Source organism: Gekko japonicus, unplaced genomic scaffold, assembly GCF_001447785.1.
Source record: "Gekko japonicus isolate JY-2015 unplaced genomic scaffold, Gekko_japonicus_V1.1 scaffold4311, whole genome shotgun sequence".
Classification (NCBI taxonomy): domain Eukaryota; kingdom Metazoa; phylum Chordata; class Lepidosauria; order Squamata; family Gekkonidae; genus Gekko; species Gekko japonicus.
Window position 1 is genome coordinate 24,624 of NW_015166565.1, and position 16,844 is coordinate 41,467.

The following is a 16,844-nucleotide window of genomic DNA, read 5'->3' on the forward strand; positions in this document are numbered from 1 at the left end:
AAATCCAGCAGTTACAACTGTACCCCACTGAGGTCCCTCCCCAGGCTCCGCCCCCACATCTCCAGGAATTGGCAACCCTGCCCCCAATCCTCAACCCGCCTGGGCTGAAAAACCTGGCCTGGGGGTGCAGCATTGCTGGCTGTGGCCGGGCCTCATGTGACAGGATGTCCCTCCAGACCAGGGGTCCCCAGCCCTTTTGGAGCCTGTGGGCACCTTTGGAATTCTGACGCGGGGTGGTGGTGGTGGGCGCAACCAGAGAATGGCCGCTGTAGGAAGTGGAGCCGACCCCAGAATGGCTGGGGCAGGAGGCACAGCCACACACAAAGGGGAAGCCCAAGGGCTGAGGGAAAGGGGCATAATTTTAAATAATGCACTGGGAAAAGACAAGTCAGGGAGAAAATAAACCAACACTGTGGTGGCAGTTGCCACTGGAAAAAAACCATTATTTTAATCTGCCCAGCCAACCTGTGCCTGTCTCCCCCCCCCCTTTAAAAATACTTGGTGCATGCCAGGAAAGATGTCGAGAGGCACCATGGCGACGACTGGCACCTCTGGTCTCCCTTTTCTCAAATGAACTTAACTTGCTCACTAGGAAACTGAAACACCTCCCAAAAATGCATCTGTTGTTTGATAACACTCTAAACGTGTTCCTCATTTTGGTTGCTGTAAGAAGATCCTCCGTTCCATGCGCCTTGGTGTTTAGTCATGCCGGCCACACGACCACGGAAACGTCTTCGGACAGCGCTGGCTCTTCAGCTTTGAAACGGAGATGAGCACCGCAACCCTAGAGTCGGACTCGACTGGCTTTCGAGCAAGGGGACCTTTACCTTTAAGAAGATCCTATTCCTGTGGCCCAAAATGACCAGCTCTTTTGCGATTTTTGCCATGGGTCGTATTGTACAATGGATTTCAGTCATAAGAATAGCCTCAGATTTTTGAACGTGATGCTGCGTGTTTGTGCACTGGAAATCTTGTTTCCTTTCTGTGGCTTTTCCAAACTTTTCCCCCGTTAAAATTCCCAGTTGTAAAGAGTTAATAGACTTAACTAATAAGGGCAACTCTCCAATGCTCCCTTTTTCAAGCCACCTACATATACCGCATGCAGCTGCCAAAACCCTGAAAAGGATATTACTTTGAACTGTGTTGAGTACAGAGTGTTCTCTCTAGATATTCCCCACAATTCTCCCCAATGGGGACCCAAAACACCACACCACAGTGTTCTGCCCTCCTCCATTTTATCCTCACAACAACCCTGTGAGGTAGGCTAGCCGGAGGGAGTGACAGGCCCAGAGTCACCCAGGGAACTTCCATGGCAGGGAGTGGATCAGAACCCGGGTCTCCCAGATCACAGTTGAACACACTAACCACTACACTACGCTGGCTGCTGTTCATGTTCTAACTCAGTTCCTGTGAGGCCAAATCACTTCATTTGTGTTCAGAAATAGAGATTTTTAAAAAAATCAGCACAAATGCAGCGAATTTGAAGATATGATGGGAGGCTGGGGGGGAGACTGCCCTGTTACACGGGCACTTTCTTTGTATTTATAGCAGGGGTCATTTCGTAGAAAAAGAGCTAGGGGGACTCATTAGCATAACTCATTAGCATATGCCACACCCCCTGACATCACCGGAAGTGTGTCCTCCCCACAGCCGGCAGCGACCTCCAGCAGGCACCAGCAGGGTCAGCACAAATGCAGCAAATTTGAAGATATGATGGGAGGCTGCGGGGGAGACTGCCCTGTTACACGGGGACTTTCTTTGTATTTATAGAGAGAACAGTTAGAAGAGATTATTGTAGGCAGGGGAACAGTCGGTCCCTGTCTGCTCAGATTGGATTCTGTGCAAGTTTGAATCAAACTGGATAAGTTTGGTTAGGCGTGCTTCTCAGAATCCGTATTTCTTGGAGCATTGTGCCAAGATGGCACCCCTCTGATTTCCCAGACTCCATATGACTGGTGGGATCCTCTCCAGAGTCTGTGAAGATGCATTTCATTTTTCTTGCCATCAGTTTGATAGTCTGTATTTTTCTTTCAAAGGACTCACCTGTGAGATTCTACTTATTCGTGTGACTACTCAGGGACAGTCAGAGAAGATGAACAGGGGAAATCCTCTTTCGGGACCCCCAATGTCCTTCGAGGAGGTAGCCGTGTTCTTCTCAGAGGAGGAATGGGCTCTGCTGGATCGTGCCCAGAGAACTCTGTACTGGGAAGTCATGCAGGAGAATTGCGAGACGGCGGCCTCTCTGGGTAAGGATCTTGGCCCTTTTGTCATGAACACGGAAGAGAAGGGAGGAGGGAGTATCTGTAACAAAGCCAGGCCATAGCAACAGGGCAACAGACCCCCTCAAATTATGGAGCCCTGTGCTTCTCTGATCCCAGGTGGCCTGACCTAAGAGATGTCTCCTTAGTAGTTTTCCACTTGCCACCACCTGGAGAAATTAATATTTTTCTCCCGACTGCCCCAGGCAAGCTTGTAAATCAACCCATGAATACCTGTGTGATAGATGGAGGGAGGGCCTGGGAGGAGCAATGGGTAACTTTCTACAGGAAGTCTCTCCCAGCCCAAGTAGCAAGTTTTACAGCAGGGATGTCAAACATACAGCCCGGGGGCCAGAACTGGCCCGTCCAGGGCTATTATTTGGCCTGTGAGTAACTGGTGTGAGGAAGAAAAGGCAGAAGGCTCCTGGGGGGGAGGGCAGGTACATTTGATAAGGTGTGTGTGTGGTCAAAGCTGTCAAGAAATAGAAAGGAGATGGACAGCAGACTGGGCTAAGAGTATGAGGTAAAATTGGGGGGGGTGTGGCAGCGACGGTGGAGAAAGAGGAGATGTGGGGGTTTTTTCCCTCCCGCCTCCTCTGACTGCAGTTCAGTGAGGATTGGAAAAGCCTGGGGGTCATTTCCTGCAGGAGCGCACAATTATTTGGCCTGTGAGTAACTGGTGTGAGGAAGAAAAGGCAGAAGGCTCCTGGGGGGGAGGGCAGGTACATTTGATAAAGTGTGTGTGTGGTCAAAGCTGTCAAGAAATAGAAAGGAGATGAACAGCAGACTGGGCTAAGAGTCTGAGGTAAAATTGGGGTGTGTGTGGCAGCGACAGTGGAGAAAGAGGAGGTGTGGGGTTTTTCCTCCCTCCCGGCACCTCTGACTGCAGTTCAGTGAGGATTGGAAAAGCCTGTGGGTCATTTCCTGCAGGAGTGCACAGGAGCGAAGCTCCGGCAGTAAAGAGCCCAGGGGGTGGGCACATGCAACAAGCCCCGCCCCCTGCTCCCAGCAGCCCCAGGCTGCAAGGAGCAAGAAGCAGCAGGTAAGTTGCAGAGCCCCCCCCCCCGATAGCAATCCAAAACAGTCCAGTGGCACCTTTAAGGCCAAGGTTTATTCAGGTACAAGCTCTCCCTCCTCTGTGAGGGAGATCTGTGCGTTCCCGCCTCCCATAGCTAGCAATCCAAGAGTCCAGTGGTGCCTGAGTGGTGGGGGTTGCCTTCTGACACACTTCCGGTGATGCCAGGGGGCGTGGCATATGCAGATAAGTTATGCGAATGAGTTATGCTAATGAGCTCCTGCACCTCTTGTACTAGGAAATGACCCCTGAAAAAGCCACTATTGGGGGGGGGGGATGCGAGTGTCTGGTGTTGCCACTGCTGCACCAACCAGCTTCATGTTTTTCAAACGGTGACCGTGAGAGGGGGGGGTGATGGTGGGGTGGTGGAGGGGTGTTTTGCCAATGAGGGGATGGGCCTAGTAGAGAAAGGAGGAGGAGGAGCAGGAGGAGGAGGAGGAGGGGAGCCAGTCAATAAGAGCTGAATCTGAGGTAACAGTTAAGAGCTGATAGGGGGCGGCTGAGTCAGTCATGTTTGGGGTGTGCGTCTGTTGAGAATTACCAGCTGGAAGTTCCGACTGCAGAGAAAGGGGTTAGTTTACCAGGCGTGTGAATTAGAGATCTGTCAATATATCAGATCTTGAGTGAAGTTTCTTATCGGGGAACCGAGTGTACTGAGGTGTTCCACAGTGGATGCCTAAGAACACCTTCCCGGAGAAGCCCCACTGAGTAGACTTGAGTCAGATTCTGAGGAGACCACTTTATGGGATTCCACTGTAATCCCAGTTACCTCAGAGTTTTCCTGAATAAATTACGTGTCTGGTAGGATCTTCCTAATAATGTGTGCATTGCGTTTGCTTCCAGCTTTTGCTCATTTTTTGTTTATTTATTTATTTTTCATGTTTGTATCCTGCCCTCCCCGGATGGGCTCGGGGCGGCTCACAATGGCAAGGTACATCCATGCCACGATTAAAACATAAATACATAATAAAAACATCCAACATCATTACAAACAACGGTGCTCAGTCAGTTATTAATTAGTTGCACTGGAGTGCTTTGTTTATATGTTTTAAACCCATCCGAGAGAAGGTTTTCCTTACGCAGCCATTGTTGAGGATGTAACATGCCACAACTCCTGGTTGATGGTTAATATTTACCTCAGAGTTTGTTCCTGAAGAACCTACGTGTCTGGTAGTTTCTTCCCAATAATGCCACATTGTGTTTGCTTCCAGCCTTTGCTCATTTTCAGATGATGATCTTTTAAGTTTCAGTGCCCCTTCCAAAAGTCTGGATGTATTCTTGATACCATAAACATACCGGTACTTGGAGTGTCTAAATGCCATCATGATGTTTTCTGTTCCCCTGGAAGGACTTTGGGTTCCTGGACCATTTCTTGACGCACAACACCATCCAAGGGAAATGAGGTTCCTCCAGATGTGTGAGGCATCAGGAGGGTGTGCAGGTGTCCCCTCGTCAGGTAAGGGAGAGAGAACAGTGCAGTAAAACAGAGGTTTTGGTTCATTCTGCAGGATTTTTTTTCTGTGGGAGTTCCACACATTCCCATTTTGTCTACCCAAGAACATCATCCATGTAAAAGGTGAGCTGTTCTCATTGTGGCACTTCTCTTGGGTGTGATCTCTGGAAGGGTAGCCAAATGCGGGCCCAGTGAGGCATGACATCAAATGCGCAGCTGCTCCAAGGAACAGCAGTTGCAGGTGTGGTTCCTTCCTCCTTTGATGATCTCTCAGCCTGTTTTATTTCACCCACTCCATGTAAAAGGTGTGCTGTTCTCATTGTGGCTCTTCTCTTGGGTGTGTGATCCCTTTGAAGGGTAGCCAAATCCGGGCCCAGTGAGGCATGACATCAAATGCGCAGCTGCTCCAAGGAACAGCAGTTGCAGGTGTGGTTCCTTCCTCCTTTGATGATCTCTCAGCCTGTTTTATTTCACCCAGGATGGATCTCTCCTGTTCTGGGTATTCCTCTTGTGGCAACAGTTAATGGTATAGATGATGGAACGAAAGCAGGCCTGACAGTCTGTGCAAAACACAGACTCACTCTGTTTGCAGAGTTCTCACTGTTAACAGTCGTGAAAAAGGTATGAAAAGGTACAGCATGAAAAAGACGGCTGTATCCCCGTCAATAAATCTTACCATACGAGGAACGGAAAGATCACATTATTGAGAAAGTTAACTCAGAATGCTTAGACCATGGATTCAAAGAAGACAAATTAGATGGTTTTGAGAGAGTTATATGAATTTCACCTATTTGGGCCCATATAAGATAGCCACACCTGAAATGCCCATGAATCTCTCAGATGTGGGTTGCACTTTCTGCACGCGCCTTTTTGAGAATCTCAAAAATTGTATTTAATCTTTCAAATTTCATATAGATAGATGTATGTCTTTCTGGTTCTGCTTTCATTAAAGTATGAAAGTATTTTTTTCATGTGATTCTCCAAGCCCTGCTCTCCCTACCACCATTCCTCATGTTTCTGTCACTGCAGGAGCAAAAAAGTTGAGATATGCGATGTAGAATTGATGATGCTCGTTGGCCTACTGGTTTTTGGGGTGGCTTTTCACTCCTCCACTTGCACCTGGCTGGATGACCTTGGGCAAGCCATAGTTCTGACAAGAGCTGTCCTTGAAAGGGCAGTCCTCGAAAGAGCTCTCTCAGCCCCACCTACCTCACAGGGTGTCTGTTGTGGGGTGGGGAAGGGAAAGGAGACTGTAAGCCACTCTGAGACTCCAGGTGAAGGGCGGGGTATAAATCCAATCTCCTCCTCCTCCTCCTCCTCCTCCTCCTCTTCTTCCTCTTCTTCCTCTTCCTCTCATGTCCTTGTAGTTATACAGAAGCTTTTCGAGGCCTCCAGTTCTCTTTTGGGAAAGTACCACTTGGTAATGACAGGCAGTGCTAATTGGCCTTCCTATCCTGGAGCTCTTACTTGATTTCTCTCTCTCCTTTCCAGTAGGAGATATATCAGAGACTGAGGGACAGGAGCAACCGGGAGAGGTGTCTTCAGAAAGAGACGAGGATCTGGAGGTGGACCCTTGGGATCGAGATGGACCTCCGAGGCCGCTGAAAAGAAAAAGGGAAGGAAAACAGAAGCAGAGGAAGGAATTGGTTGCCTGTCAGGGCAGAAACGCATTTGCGATCCCAGCCCAAGGCAAAATACAAAAAGAAAATGGAAGGAATAAGCACTCCCTGAAAGGGGTAAGGTTCACCTCTGTATCCAGTGTTAAGAAAGATCAGAAGATCCAAACAAGCAAGAAAACATATGGCTGCTTGGTGTGTGGGAAGAGCTTTAGACGGAAGGATACCCTTACTCTACATCAAAGGATTCACACAGGGGAGAAGCCCTATAAATGCTTGGAATGTGGAAGGACCTTCTATCACAGTAGCCATTTCACTGACCATCAAAGGATTCACACAGGAGAGAAGCCGTACAAATGCCCGGAGTGTGGAAAGAGCTTCAGTCGGAAGGACAACCTTGCTATGCATCAGAAAGTTCACATAGCAGACAAGCCATATAAATGTTTGGAGTGTGGAAACAGCTTCAGCTGGAAGTGTAGCCTTACTTTACATCAGAGGATTCATACAGGGGAGAAGCCGTATAAATGCTTGGAGTGTGGAAAGACTGTCTCTCACAGTGGCGACTTCACTAAACATCAGAGAATTCACACAGGGGAGAAGCCATATAAATGCTCACAGTGTGGAAAGAAGTTCTCTCAGAGGAGCAACCTCACTAACCATCAACAGATTCACACAGGAGAGAAGCGCTATAAGTGTTCGGAGTGTGGGAAGAGCTTCAGACAGAGATGCCACCTTACTTCACATCAGCTCATTCACACTGGGGAGAAGCCATTTCAATGCTCAGATTGTAGCAAGAGCTTTTCTGATACATCAGAACTTACTAAACATCAGAGGGTTCATACTGGGGAGAAGCCCTATAAATGCTTGGAGTGTGGGAAGAGCTTCAGACGGAGTGGCCACCTTATTTCTCACCAACAGGTTCACATTGGTGAGAAGTCATTTAATTGCTCAGATTGTAGCAAGAGCTTTTCTTATCAATCAAGCCTTAATAAACATAAGAGGATTCACGCAGGGGAGAAACTGTAAAAACGCTTGGAGTGTGGAAAGTGTGGAGAGTAAGCCTTACTTACTTCATGTCATTCACACGGTGTGGAAACCATTTAAATGTTCAGATTGTAGCAAGAACTTTTCTACTAAAGCAGACCTTACTAAACATCAGTGGTTTAGGGAGAAGCCCTATAAATGCTTGAAGTGTGGGAAGATGAGCTTACTTCACATTGTCGGGTTCACTCTGGGGAGAAGCCATTTAAATGCTCATATTGTAGCAAGAGCTTTTATCAATGCAAGAGGATTCACACAGAGGAGAAACTGTAAAAATGTTTGGAGTGTGGTAAAAGTTTCAGTCCCAGCGCAAGGTTTACTCGTCACCAAAGAAGTCACACTAGAGGGAAAATTTCCCATCTAAGTGCTCACACAGCAGAGAAGCTGTCTAGATGCTGAGACTGAAGCCAGAGGCTTCTTGTGAATCTAGTGTTATTGTACTAATGTGGATTCATGTAGAACAGTTGCATATTGGTGGTTTTTCCCCTCTGCCAGTGAATTACAGCATTAGCAGGAGAGAGTTCTCTAGCTGTCTTTCACACTCGACTAGGAACCTGCCAATCACACCTGCAAATGGAGTAAGATAACGGGGCTTCCATCCATTGATCAAGCAGTCAGAATAGCCACTGTGTGCTTGTAAGACCTTGATATTGTGGTTTTATTCTTTTCTCATGCAAGACACATTGTGAGCTCTTTCTTTGGAGAGCATAGGATGTAAATGTGATTAAAAAAATTATTTTAGCCACATTTTACAGTATTTAGAATACTGGCATATATCTGACCACTCCAGCTGGTTACCGTCACTATAGCTCAAAAAAGGTACTACAGACTTGGTAAAGAGGACCAGAAGAGGGCATGCAAGATGATTAAGGAGAAGGTAGGTGGAGAGAAGTGGCTTAGCGTGTGTAGTGAGATAAGGAGCTGATATCTCCGTTAAGCCCTGGGGGTTCCATTGTCCGGAGTGTTGTAATAACTTGTAATTCAGCAATCAGTCATTCCAGTCTGTTTTGGAAATTCTTTTGCAATAAAGCAGTGACTTTGAGGTCCTCCATTGAGTGCCCTGGGAGGTTGAAACGTTCTCCTATGGGTTTCTCAGTTTTGTGATTCTTGATGTCAGATATGTGTCCATTTGTCCTTTGGCACGGGGTTTGACCTATTTGTCCTATATAGAGAACTGAAGGGCACTGTTGGCATTTAATGCCATATGCAACATTAGAATATGAGCAAGTGAATAAGCCAGATATGGTGTAGTTGGTGTTGTTAGGTCCAGTGACTGTGTTGTCTGGGTGTATGTGGCAGCAAAGTTGGCATCTGGCTTTTGCAAGCTCTGGTACCAGTGTCCATGTTCGTCATTAACTCACTACTAGGCTCTTCCCCAGATTTCTCATCAATTTGGTATTGCATCCTATCCTCTGTGTCCATATTTGATGGAATCTTATTATGATTTCCCTTGCTATTTACCTGTTTATCTATGATTTTATTACTCATTACACTCAACAAAGGGGTTATGGTTCCAGGACTGAAGACATGTGTAACCCACACATTATATCTTAGTAATGAACTCTTACGTTCCAGAATAATTGAAGGGAGATCTGTTGTAACAAAGGTAACAACACATCTTATATTTGGCCTTGAAGATGGTAGCATATTAACACTGATGATGTCACGAAGTCTAACTGGCAACCCTTCCAAGTTGTAGTTTTGAATTCCATCCAGGAGTATGACCACCAGGCAATGGAAATACTAAAAAAGCCAAGGAATTCTTGATTAGGTACCTGCCTCCACCTTTATTGGTGGGTTGGGTTTTCGAGGCGTTTGCAACAAAGTCCTCAGCAATAATTTGCTTTTCTTTAATCCTAGTCATGAAGAAGAAGAGAAGAAGAAAAGATTGGATTTATACCCCGTCCTTCACTACCCAAAGGAGTCTCAGAGCGGCTTACAAACTTCTTTTCCTTCCCCTCCCCACAACAGACACCCTGTGAGGTAGGCGGGGCTGAGAGAGCTCTTTCGGGGACTGCCCTTTCAAGGACAGCTCTTCTGGTCAGAACTACGGCTTGCCCAAGGTCATCCAGCCAGGTGCAAGTGGAGGAGTGGGGAATCAAACCCGGTTCTCCCAGATTAGAGTCTGCGCACTTAATCACTACACCAAACTGGCTCAATCCAGTGATACCCCCTGGGCAAATAACAGTATTGTCTAAAGTATACTTTTGCTGTAGATTCTGTTCTAAGTAGGTTGTGAGAAAACTTTGTAGGCAATCCTGCATGTAATCACATCCATAGTTGCATTAATCTCTGACTCTCAGATAACTTTGCAGCCAATTTACTAATCGGGAGACACGGTATGACCATAAAATCCAAATCAAACATAGTTTGTTCCGTGGCACACCGAGATGGAACAGGAAAAATATTTTGGACACTGTTGTTAATTTGAAGTTCCTCTGATAGAGATAAGTCACCAATACCTCCACAAGGGGGATCCGAAATGTCTTCCTCATCTAGAGGCGTGAAGTGATTAAAAGTTGTAAAAGGTCCAAGGCACCCTGTTAACTTATCTGTCTTATCTGACAGATAATTACCTACAGCAACATACATCTTAGATTGCCCTAAAGGGGGAGGGCTTCTACTAAAAGGCTCATTAACTGGCCTGGATCTTTTATTCCGTTTGTGAGTCACGTCAGAGACTATTTAAACAGAAACATACCAGTTATTAAGCAACTTGTTGATGAATTCTTATCTTGCACTTAATTCGATATACAGTTGTTTCTTCTTCTTTGCTGTTAAACAGCGTTCAAGTATAGCAGGGTTCAGGTAATCAAATATATGTGGGCTGCAATTCTAAAAAAACTCCTCTAAGAAGTGACTTGGAAACTCATAAAGAGCAAGCAGAACCCTGATAATGCTTTCTGCACAGAGGCACAGAGGTCCTGACTGCTCGCTTCCTTAAACCAGGTAAATAATGAGTTGGCGAAACCCTGACAAATCAGTCTGCACAAAAGTCCCTGCTCTAGAAGAAACAGTCTAGGGCCCTAACCTGGATAGCCCAGACAAGCCCAATCCCGTCATATCTTGGAAGTTAAGCAGGGTCAACTCTGGCAAGTACTTTGGATGGGAGACCTCCTTGGAATACCAGAGGCGGGAGATGGGGGCAGGCTTTATTCAGCCACCTCTCTGAATATCCTCCAGGTTCCCAGAAGAGGTCAATCACCAGAGGCTGCCATGACTTCCAGGTATGCACACACTCACATGCACACATGCACATATTAAGAAAAATACAAAACAATACCAGAAGAAGAAGAAACAGTCTAGGAATCTTATTTTATACTGCTGAGCTGACGGTTGCTTTCAGTTATTCTCAATTACTCATGCCAGAGTAGCTTTGTACTTCACCAGTCTTTCCAGGGAAACATAAGACAGAGTTGCTTTTCAGCTTGGGCATCTCCCAAGCCAGTTAGGTGTAGTGGTTAAGTGCTTTACTTGCACCTGGCTGGATGACCTTGGGCAAGACATAGCTCTGATAAGAGCTGGTCTTGAAAAAGAGCAGTTTCTGTCAAGAGCTCTCTCAGCCCCACCTACCTCACAGGATGTCTGTTGTGGGGAGGGGAAGGGAAAGGAGTTTGTAAGCCGCTCTGAGACACCTTTGGGTAGTGAAGGGCGGGGTATAAATCCAATCTCTTCTCTTCCTCTTCTTCTAATCTGGGAGAACCGGGTTTGATTCCCCACTCCTCCGCTTGCACCTGGCTGGATGACCTTGGGCAAGCCATAGTCCTGATAAGAGCTGTTCTTGAAAAAGAGCAGTTTCTGTCAGAGCTCTCTCAGCCCCACCTACCTCACAGGGTGTCTGTTGTGGGGAGGGGAAGGGAAAAGGAGTTTGTAAGCCACTCTGAGAGTCCTTTGGGTAGTGAAGGGCGGGATATAAATCCAATCTCCTCTTCTTCTCTCCTCTAACATTTATCTTTTATTTAATACTTCATTCCCCATTAATCCATTGTTGTAAGATAAATTATTCTTGAAACGGGAGCTCCAAGTCTGGGCACCTGCCGTCTGCCATCTTGTTCCCCACTGACTTCAGTGTGCTCGACGGATAGTTATCTTGCTCACATTGGGTCTCTCTGTGCTATTATAGGATCAGTAGTTCGTTTTTAAATCTTGCCCTCTGTTACTAAGATTCATGTTTGCTTATTGTATATTTTTAGATCTTTTAAAAGGATATTTTATGGGTTCTAACATGTATTGTGATCGTTTTTTGCTGTGTTTCACTGTTTTTCTTAATGTTGTTTGCCGTGGCTGTGAGCTAATGCAATAAACTTGATTCGACTGACTGACAAATTAAGAGTCAAGCAGGGAGCGGATTTTTCTTTGCACTGCCAGGAGATCCCTCAGAGCCCCAAACTGCAGCTTTTATCTGGCAAGATGTTGAAGTTATTGGACAAGAAACTGTCGAAGATTTTTAGACGAAGTGTCTCATGAAACTAGAGAGCCAATGGATCTCATATTAAAGCAGGAACTTTTAAAAGCCCACACTAGATTTTCACTTGGCTTTGTTTGCTCCATGAAGCTTTCTTTTATAGTGTAAAATAAGAGTAAGGATTATCCTTCCCTGAAAGTTCCCACTCCCCATGTGTCCGCTGAGATGGATGTCTGAGAATGCCCACCAAGTGGAAGGGGCCAATGCTTAGCGCAGGGGGGCATACAGAGACGCAACAGCCAGTTGCCCTGACGGTGGCTTATTCTTCTGCATCAAGGATGATTCAATCAAACCTGAGCTCTGAGACATGGGATCATTAATGGAGGGAGGAGGAGGAGATTGGATTTACACCCCGCTCTTCACCACCCAAAGGAGTGTCAGAGCGGCTTACAATCTCCTTTCCCTTCCCCTGCCCAGAACAGACACCCTGTGAGTTATGTGGGGCTGAGAGAGCTCCTTCAAGAACTGCTTGTGCGAAAACAGCTCTGAAAGGACTTGTGACTGACCCCAGGTCACACCACCAGCTGTATGTGGAGGAGTGGGAAATCAAACCCGGTTCTCCCAGATTAGAGTCCGTGCACTTAACCACTACACCAGGTTCGAATCCCCACTCATGCCATGGAAGCTGGCTGGATGACCTTGGGCCAGTCATGCTCCCTCAACCTAACCTACCTGACAGAGTTGTTGTGAGGATAAAATGGAGGAGAGGAGACTGATGCTCCCCCATTGGGGTGGAGTCAGGGTTGCCAGGTTGGAAAATACCTGGAGACGTTGGGGATGGGTCTGGGAGAGGGCGGGGTTTGGGGAGGGGAGGGTCTCAGCATGGCCCAGTGCCACAAGAGTCCACCCTTCAAAGCAGCCGTTTTCTCCAGGGGAGCTGATCTCTGTCAGCTGGATATCAGTTGTAAAAGCGGGAGATCTCCAGGCTCCACCTGGAGGCTGGCAACCCTATGTGGAGTACAAATGAAATATAAAACAAGGGAGGGAGGGAGGGAGAGAGAAATGTTTATTTAATTCGGGAGCTTTATGCCCTTCACACAGACAGGAAACATTGGCAGGGCAGGGCAATTGAATAATAAAAACTCCTCAACCCGGAAGATTGGCGAGTAGTCGAAATAACTGACCCTCTAGGTCGTAATAGCCATAAAGGAGCCCTAGAGAAATGGCTCTTTCGACTGCACACTTATCCTCTGGATTATTTTTCGAAGAGTCGGCTAGGGTCTCTTTGATAGAGTGACAACAACGGCGGCTCATAGGAGACAAATGATGCTCCTCTGCCACTCTCAACATGGCTGTCCGCTTAACTTATTCCCGCCTCCCCCCCCCCCGTTTTTCCATAGGACGCCACCCAAACGGCGATCGGCTTGCCGCTCACCCAACATGGCGGACCGCTCCAGTCTCTTCATAGCTTATCGGGCAGCGGAGGTTGCCACTTCCAACATGGCGGAAGGCGTGGCCTTTTCTTTTTTTAAAAAACGGCCACTCCTAATATGGCGTCCTCCGAGTCCCTCCCCTTCTGAGGACGTCATTGAGGCCGCCTGTCCATCCCCGGCGTCCAAGCCGGCTTTTCGCCTCTTCTTGTCTCCTCTTCTTCCGGAATCAGCTGTCAGAAGACGCAAAATGGCGGCCGCCGTGACCGTGGGGAGGGCGGGATTCGTGTCCTTCAGAGGCGGCCCTCTGGGAGTGGCGGTCCAGGTGAGGCGGGGAGCGAGAAACGGGATATATACCTAATATATGATATTATTAGTTCATGTTTGCCTCTTGATGATGACAGTTGCGTCCTTCAAGGAGCTCAGGGTGGCGCGTATGACTCTCCCCCTTCTCCACGGAGTACGCGCAACAAATTAGGGATGCCAGCCTCCAGGGGGGACCTGGGGATCCCCCGGAATTACAGCTCATCTCCAGACCACAGAGATCAGCAGCCCTGGAGGAAATGGCTGCTTAGGACCCCACTGAGGCCCCTGTCCTCCCCAGGCTCCAGCCCCACATCTCCAGGAGTTTCCCAGCCTGGATCTGGCAACCCCCCCCCATCCCCCGCTGGCGGCCAGGGAGAACCTGGCAACCCTAACAACACCCATGTGAGGTAGGCCAGGCTGAGAGGCCCAAAGTCACTTAAGAAACTTTGTGGCAGAGTGGGGATTTGAACCCGGATCTCTGATAGGGGTTGCCAAGTTGCCAGTGTCCAGGTGGGGCTTGGAAATCTGTAGAGTTTACAACTGGTCTCTGTGTCACAGAGATCAGTTCCCCTGGAGGAAATGGCTGCTTAGGAGGGTGGGCTCTATGGCACTATACCCTGATGTCCCTCTCCTCCCTCAACTCCACTCTTCCCTTACTCCACCCCCAAATCTCCAGGAATTCCCCAACCCAGAGTTGGCAACCTGACTCCCCCAGTCCTAGTCTGACTGCTATCAGATTGACCCCATTCCGTTTGGGATACTGGTTATACACTTGAAGGGGGGGATTGTCATGTTTATTATTAATACTATATTAATAATAAATTTAAAATGCTAATGAAGAATACTTACTGGATTTTTAAAAACACGGTGACAGACAGCATGGTGGAGTGGTTAGAGCAGGGGCCCTACAGCCAAATGTCGCTCTTAATTTATTTCTTTTGCTTTATTTAACCTGATTAAGATTGTATAATAAATTCACAAGACTGTTTGAGATAGCAGCCCAAGGAAACCTTTGTACTTCACTTACTTACATCTATTGAGCAACTCTTGAAAGGAATGTTTGCCAAATTATGTTCCGTTGAGATTCATCCTTGCCTCGTTTTAAGAATGTTTGTTTGAGTGCCAAAAAAGGTTTCTTAACATTTCATAATTCATTCGTCCACTGGCAGAATAGTATCTGGCTTCCAATATCTTGCCAAAGTAATTCCAGCTGCTGTTATCATAAATCATGTTTTGAAATTCTTTTGGAAACATAGTTACCTACTTAGTTTAGCAAAATAATCTCAGGAGAATAAGGAAAATCCATATCTCATCCACATTTCATATTGCCCACATAAAGTACTTTTTTGCATGTCTTCATGTCCACTGTATATGCATGCTTTTGTAATTTGCAATACCATCATGTGATATGTGATCTTTAATAATTTTTTGCTATTTCGGCCACAATGTTCCCTCTAAGCTGTAGAGTCTTGTGAGCAAAAATTCCACTTTGTGAGCTACTGGCATTAAAGCTATGAGCAGTGATTTGACTACTGCATAAATTAGTTTGCTCTGGAGCTATCCTTCCTGAGCTAAGAGAAAAATGTGTGAGCCGGAGGCTAAAAAAACTGTGAGCTAGCTCACACTAACTCAGCTTAGAGGGAACACTAATTTCGGGTGGTGTCAAGGGCCATTAATATTTTTATTAAATTTTCTTTAAATTTAGGAGAAATAGAAAAATATAAACTGTGTAAAAATAAATTTCCATTTTCCCTCCATAAGTTCATATTTCAAATCTTGCAATTTAGATTGAAATGGTTGTTTTGAGTTACTAACCTTTTTACATGGAACTTCACAGATTTTAAAGATTGATTGCTGTTGTTTCTTGCTTATAGTTTCTTCGAATTTAGTTATTTTCTATTTTCCTAAACCTTTATGCATACTCTTATTCAAGAAGCTCCTAAATTGTAAGCAGTCAAGCCATTTTATGCTGCCATTACTTAATTGGTTAATTCCCTGAAAGTCCAAAGTAGTACTCTGTTGGATTAACATCATATAAGTATCAACACCGTAAAATTCCCAATTTGCTAATGAATTAAATTTGAAATTTTGCTATGAAGAGCCCTGCTGGATCAGACCAGTGGTCCATCTAGTCCAGCATCCTGTCTCTACTGATCTGCAGCAACCAACAGGCACAAGGTAAACATAAGAGAGCATAAGAGAAGCCATGCTGGATCGGGCCAATGGCGCATCCAGTCCAACACTCTGTGTCACACAGGGGCCAAAACCCAGGTGCCCCTTAGGAGGCCCACCAGTGGGGCCAGAGCTCCAGAAGTCCTCCCACTCTTGCCCCCCCAAGCACCAAGAAGATAGTGGATCCCTGCCCCAGACAGAGTGTTCCCTCTATACCAGTGATGGCGAACCTTTTAGAGACTGAGTGCCCAAACTGCAACCCAAAACCCACTTATTTATCGCAAAGTGTCAACACGGCAATTTAACCTGAATACTGAGGTTTTCGTTTAGAAAAAACAACTCATACATTAACATAAGATGATCCAAACAAAGTAAGAAAAAGCAATCCTAAATGCTTTCATTTACTTACAATTATTTGGCAGAGAATTCCACACTTTAATGACGGTCTGGGCCTGGCTGGAGCAATGGCATGCGTGCCCACTGAGAGGGCTCTGAGTGCCACCTCTGGCACGCGTGCCATAGGTTTGCCACCACTGCTCTATACTTTGTGGCTAAGAGCCACTGATGGACCTCTGCTCCAGATGTTTCTCCAATCCCCTCTTGAAGCTGTCTGTGCTCGTAGCCGCCACCACTTCCTGCGGCAGGGAATCCTGAGTGTTAACTAATTAAGGTGGTCCTGTAGACCTTCCTTTCCATCTGATGGAGCCAAAGGATCTGGTTTTATCCTAGAATGGACAATTGGTGTCCTCATTTGTCATTGCATTTGCACTTGCTTGTTTATATCCTGTCTTTCTCCCCGTAGCTGGGACTCAGACTGCTTAGGACACCGTTCTCCCCTCCTCCTTTTTCTCACAATCACAACTTTGTGAGCTCGGCCAGGCTGAGAGTTTGGGGTGGGCCCAAGGTCACCCCAGTGAGCCCTGGAAAAAGTGCAGAAAAAAGGGCAACTAAAATGGTGAAGGGGATGGAACACTTTCCCTGTGAAAGAAGGTTAAACAAGGTTAGGGCCCTTTAGCTTGGAGAAACGACGACTGAGGGGTGACATGGTCGAGGTTTACAAAATGATGCATGCGATCAAGACGGTAGGG

General features: G+C 46.6%; 2 protein-coding genes across 2 annotated transcripts in view; both read left to right on the top strand.

Moving 5' to 3' along the window:
- The first annotated feature begins 2,114 nt into the window (after nt 1-2,114).
- LOC107111389 (zinc finger protein OZF-like) lies at nt 2,115-7,807 on the top strand. Its single transcript, XM_015412355.1, has 4 exons — nt 2,115-2,246; nt 4,682-4,789; nt 6,278-7,418; nt 7,495-7,807. Exons 1-4 carry the CDS (start codon nt 2,126-2,128, stop codon nt 7,805-7,807), a joined length of 1,683 nt encoding a protein of 560 aa, XP_015267841.1. The 5' UTR covers nt 2,115-2,125.
- Nucleotides 7,808-13,463: 5,656 nt separating this feature from the next.
- The window catches only part of SDHB (succinate dehydrogenase complex subunit B, iron sulfur (Ip)), a 19,314-nt gene continuing 15,933 nt past the window's right edge, over nt 13,464-16,844 (top strand). The window contains exon 1 of the mRNA XM_015412356.1: nt 13,464-13,603. Coding sequence (XP_015267842.1) covers nt 13,529-13,603 — 75 coding nt within the window. The 5' untranslated portion in view covers nt 13,464-13,528. The remainder of the gene's footprint in view (nt 13,604-16,844) is intronic.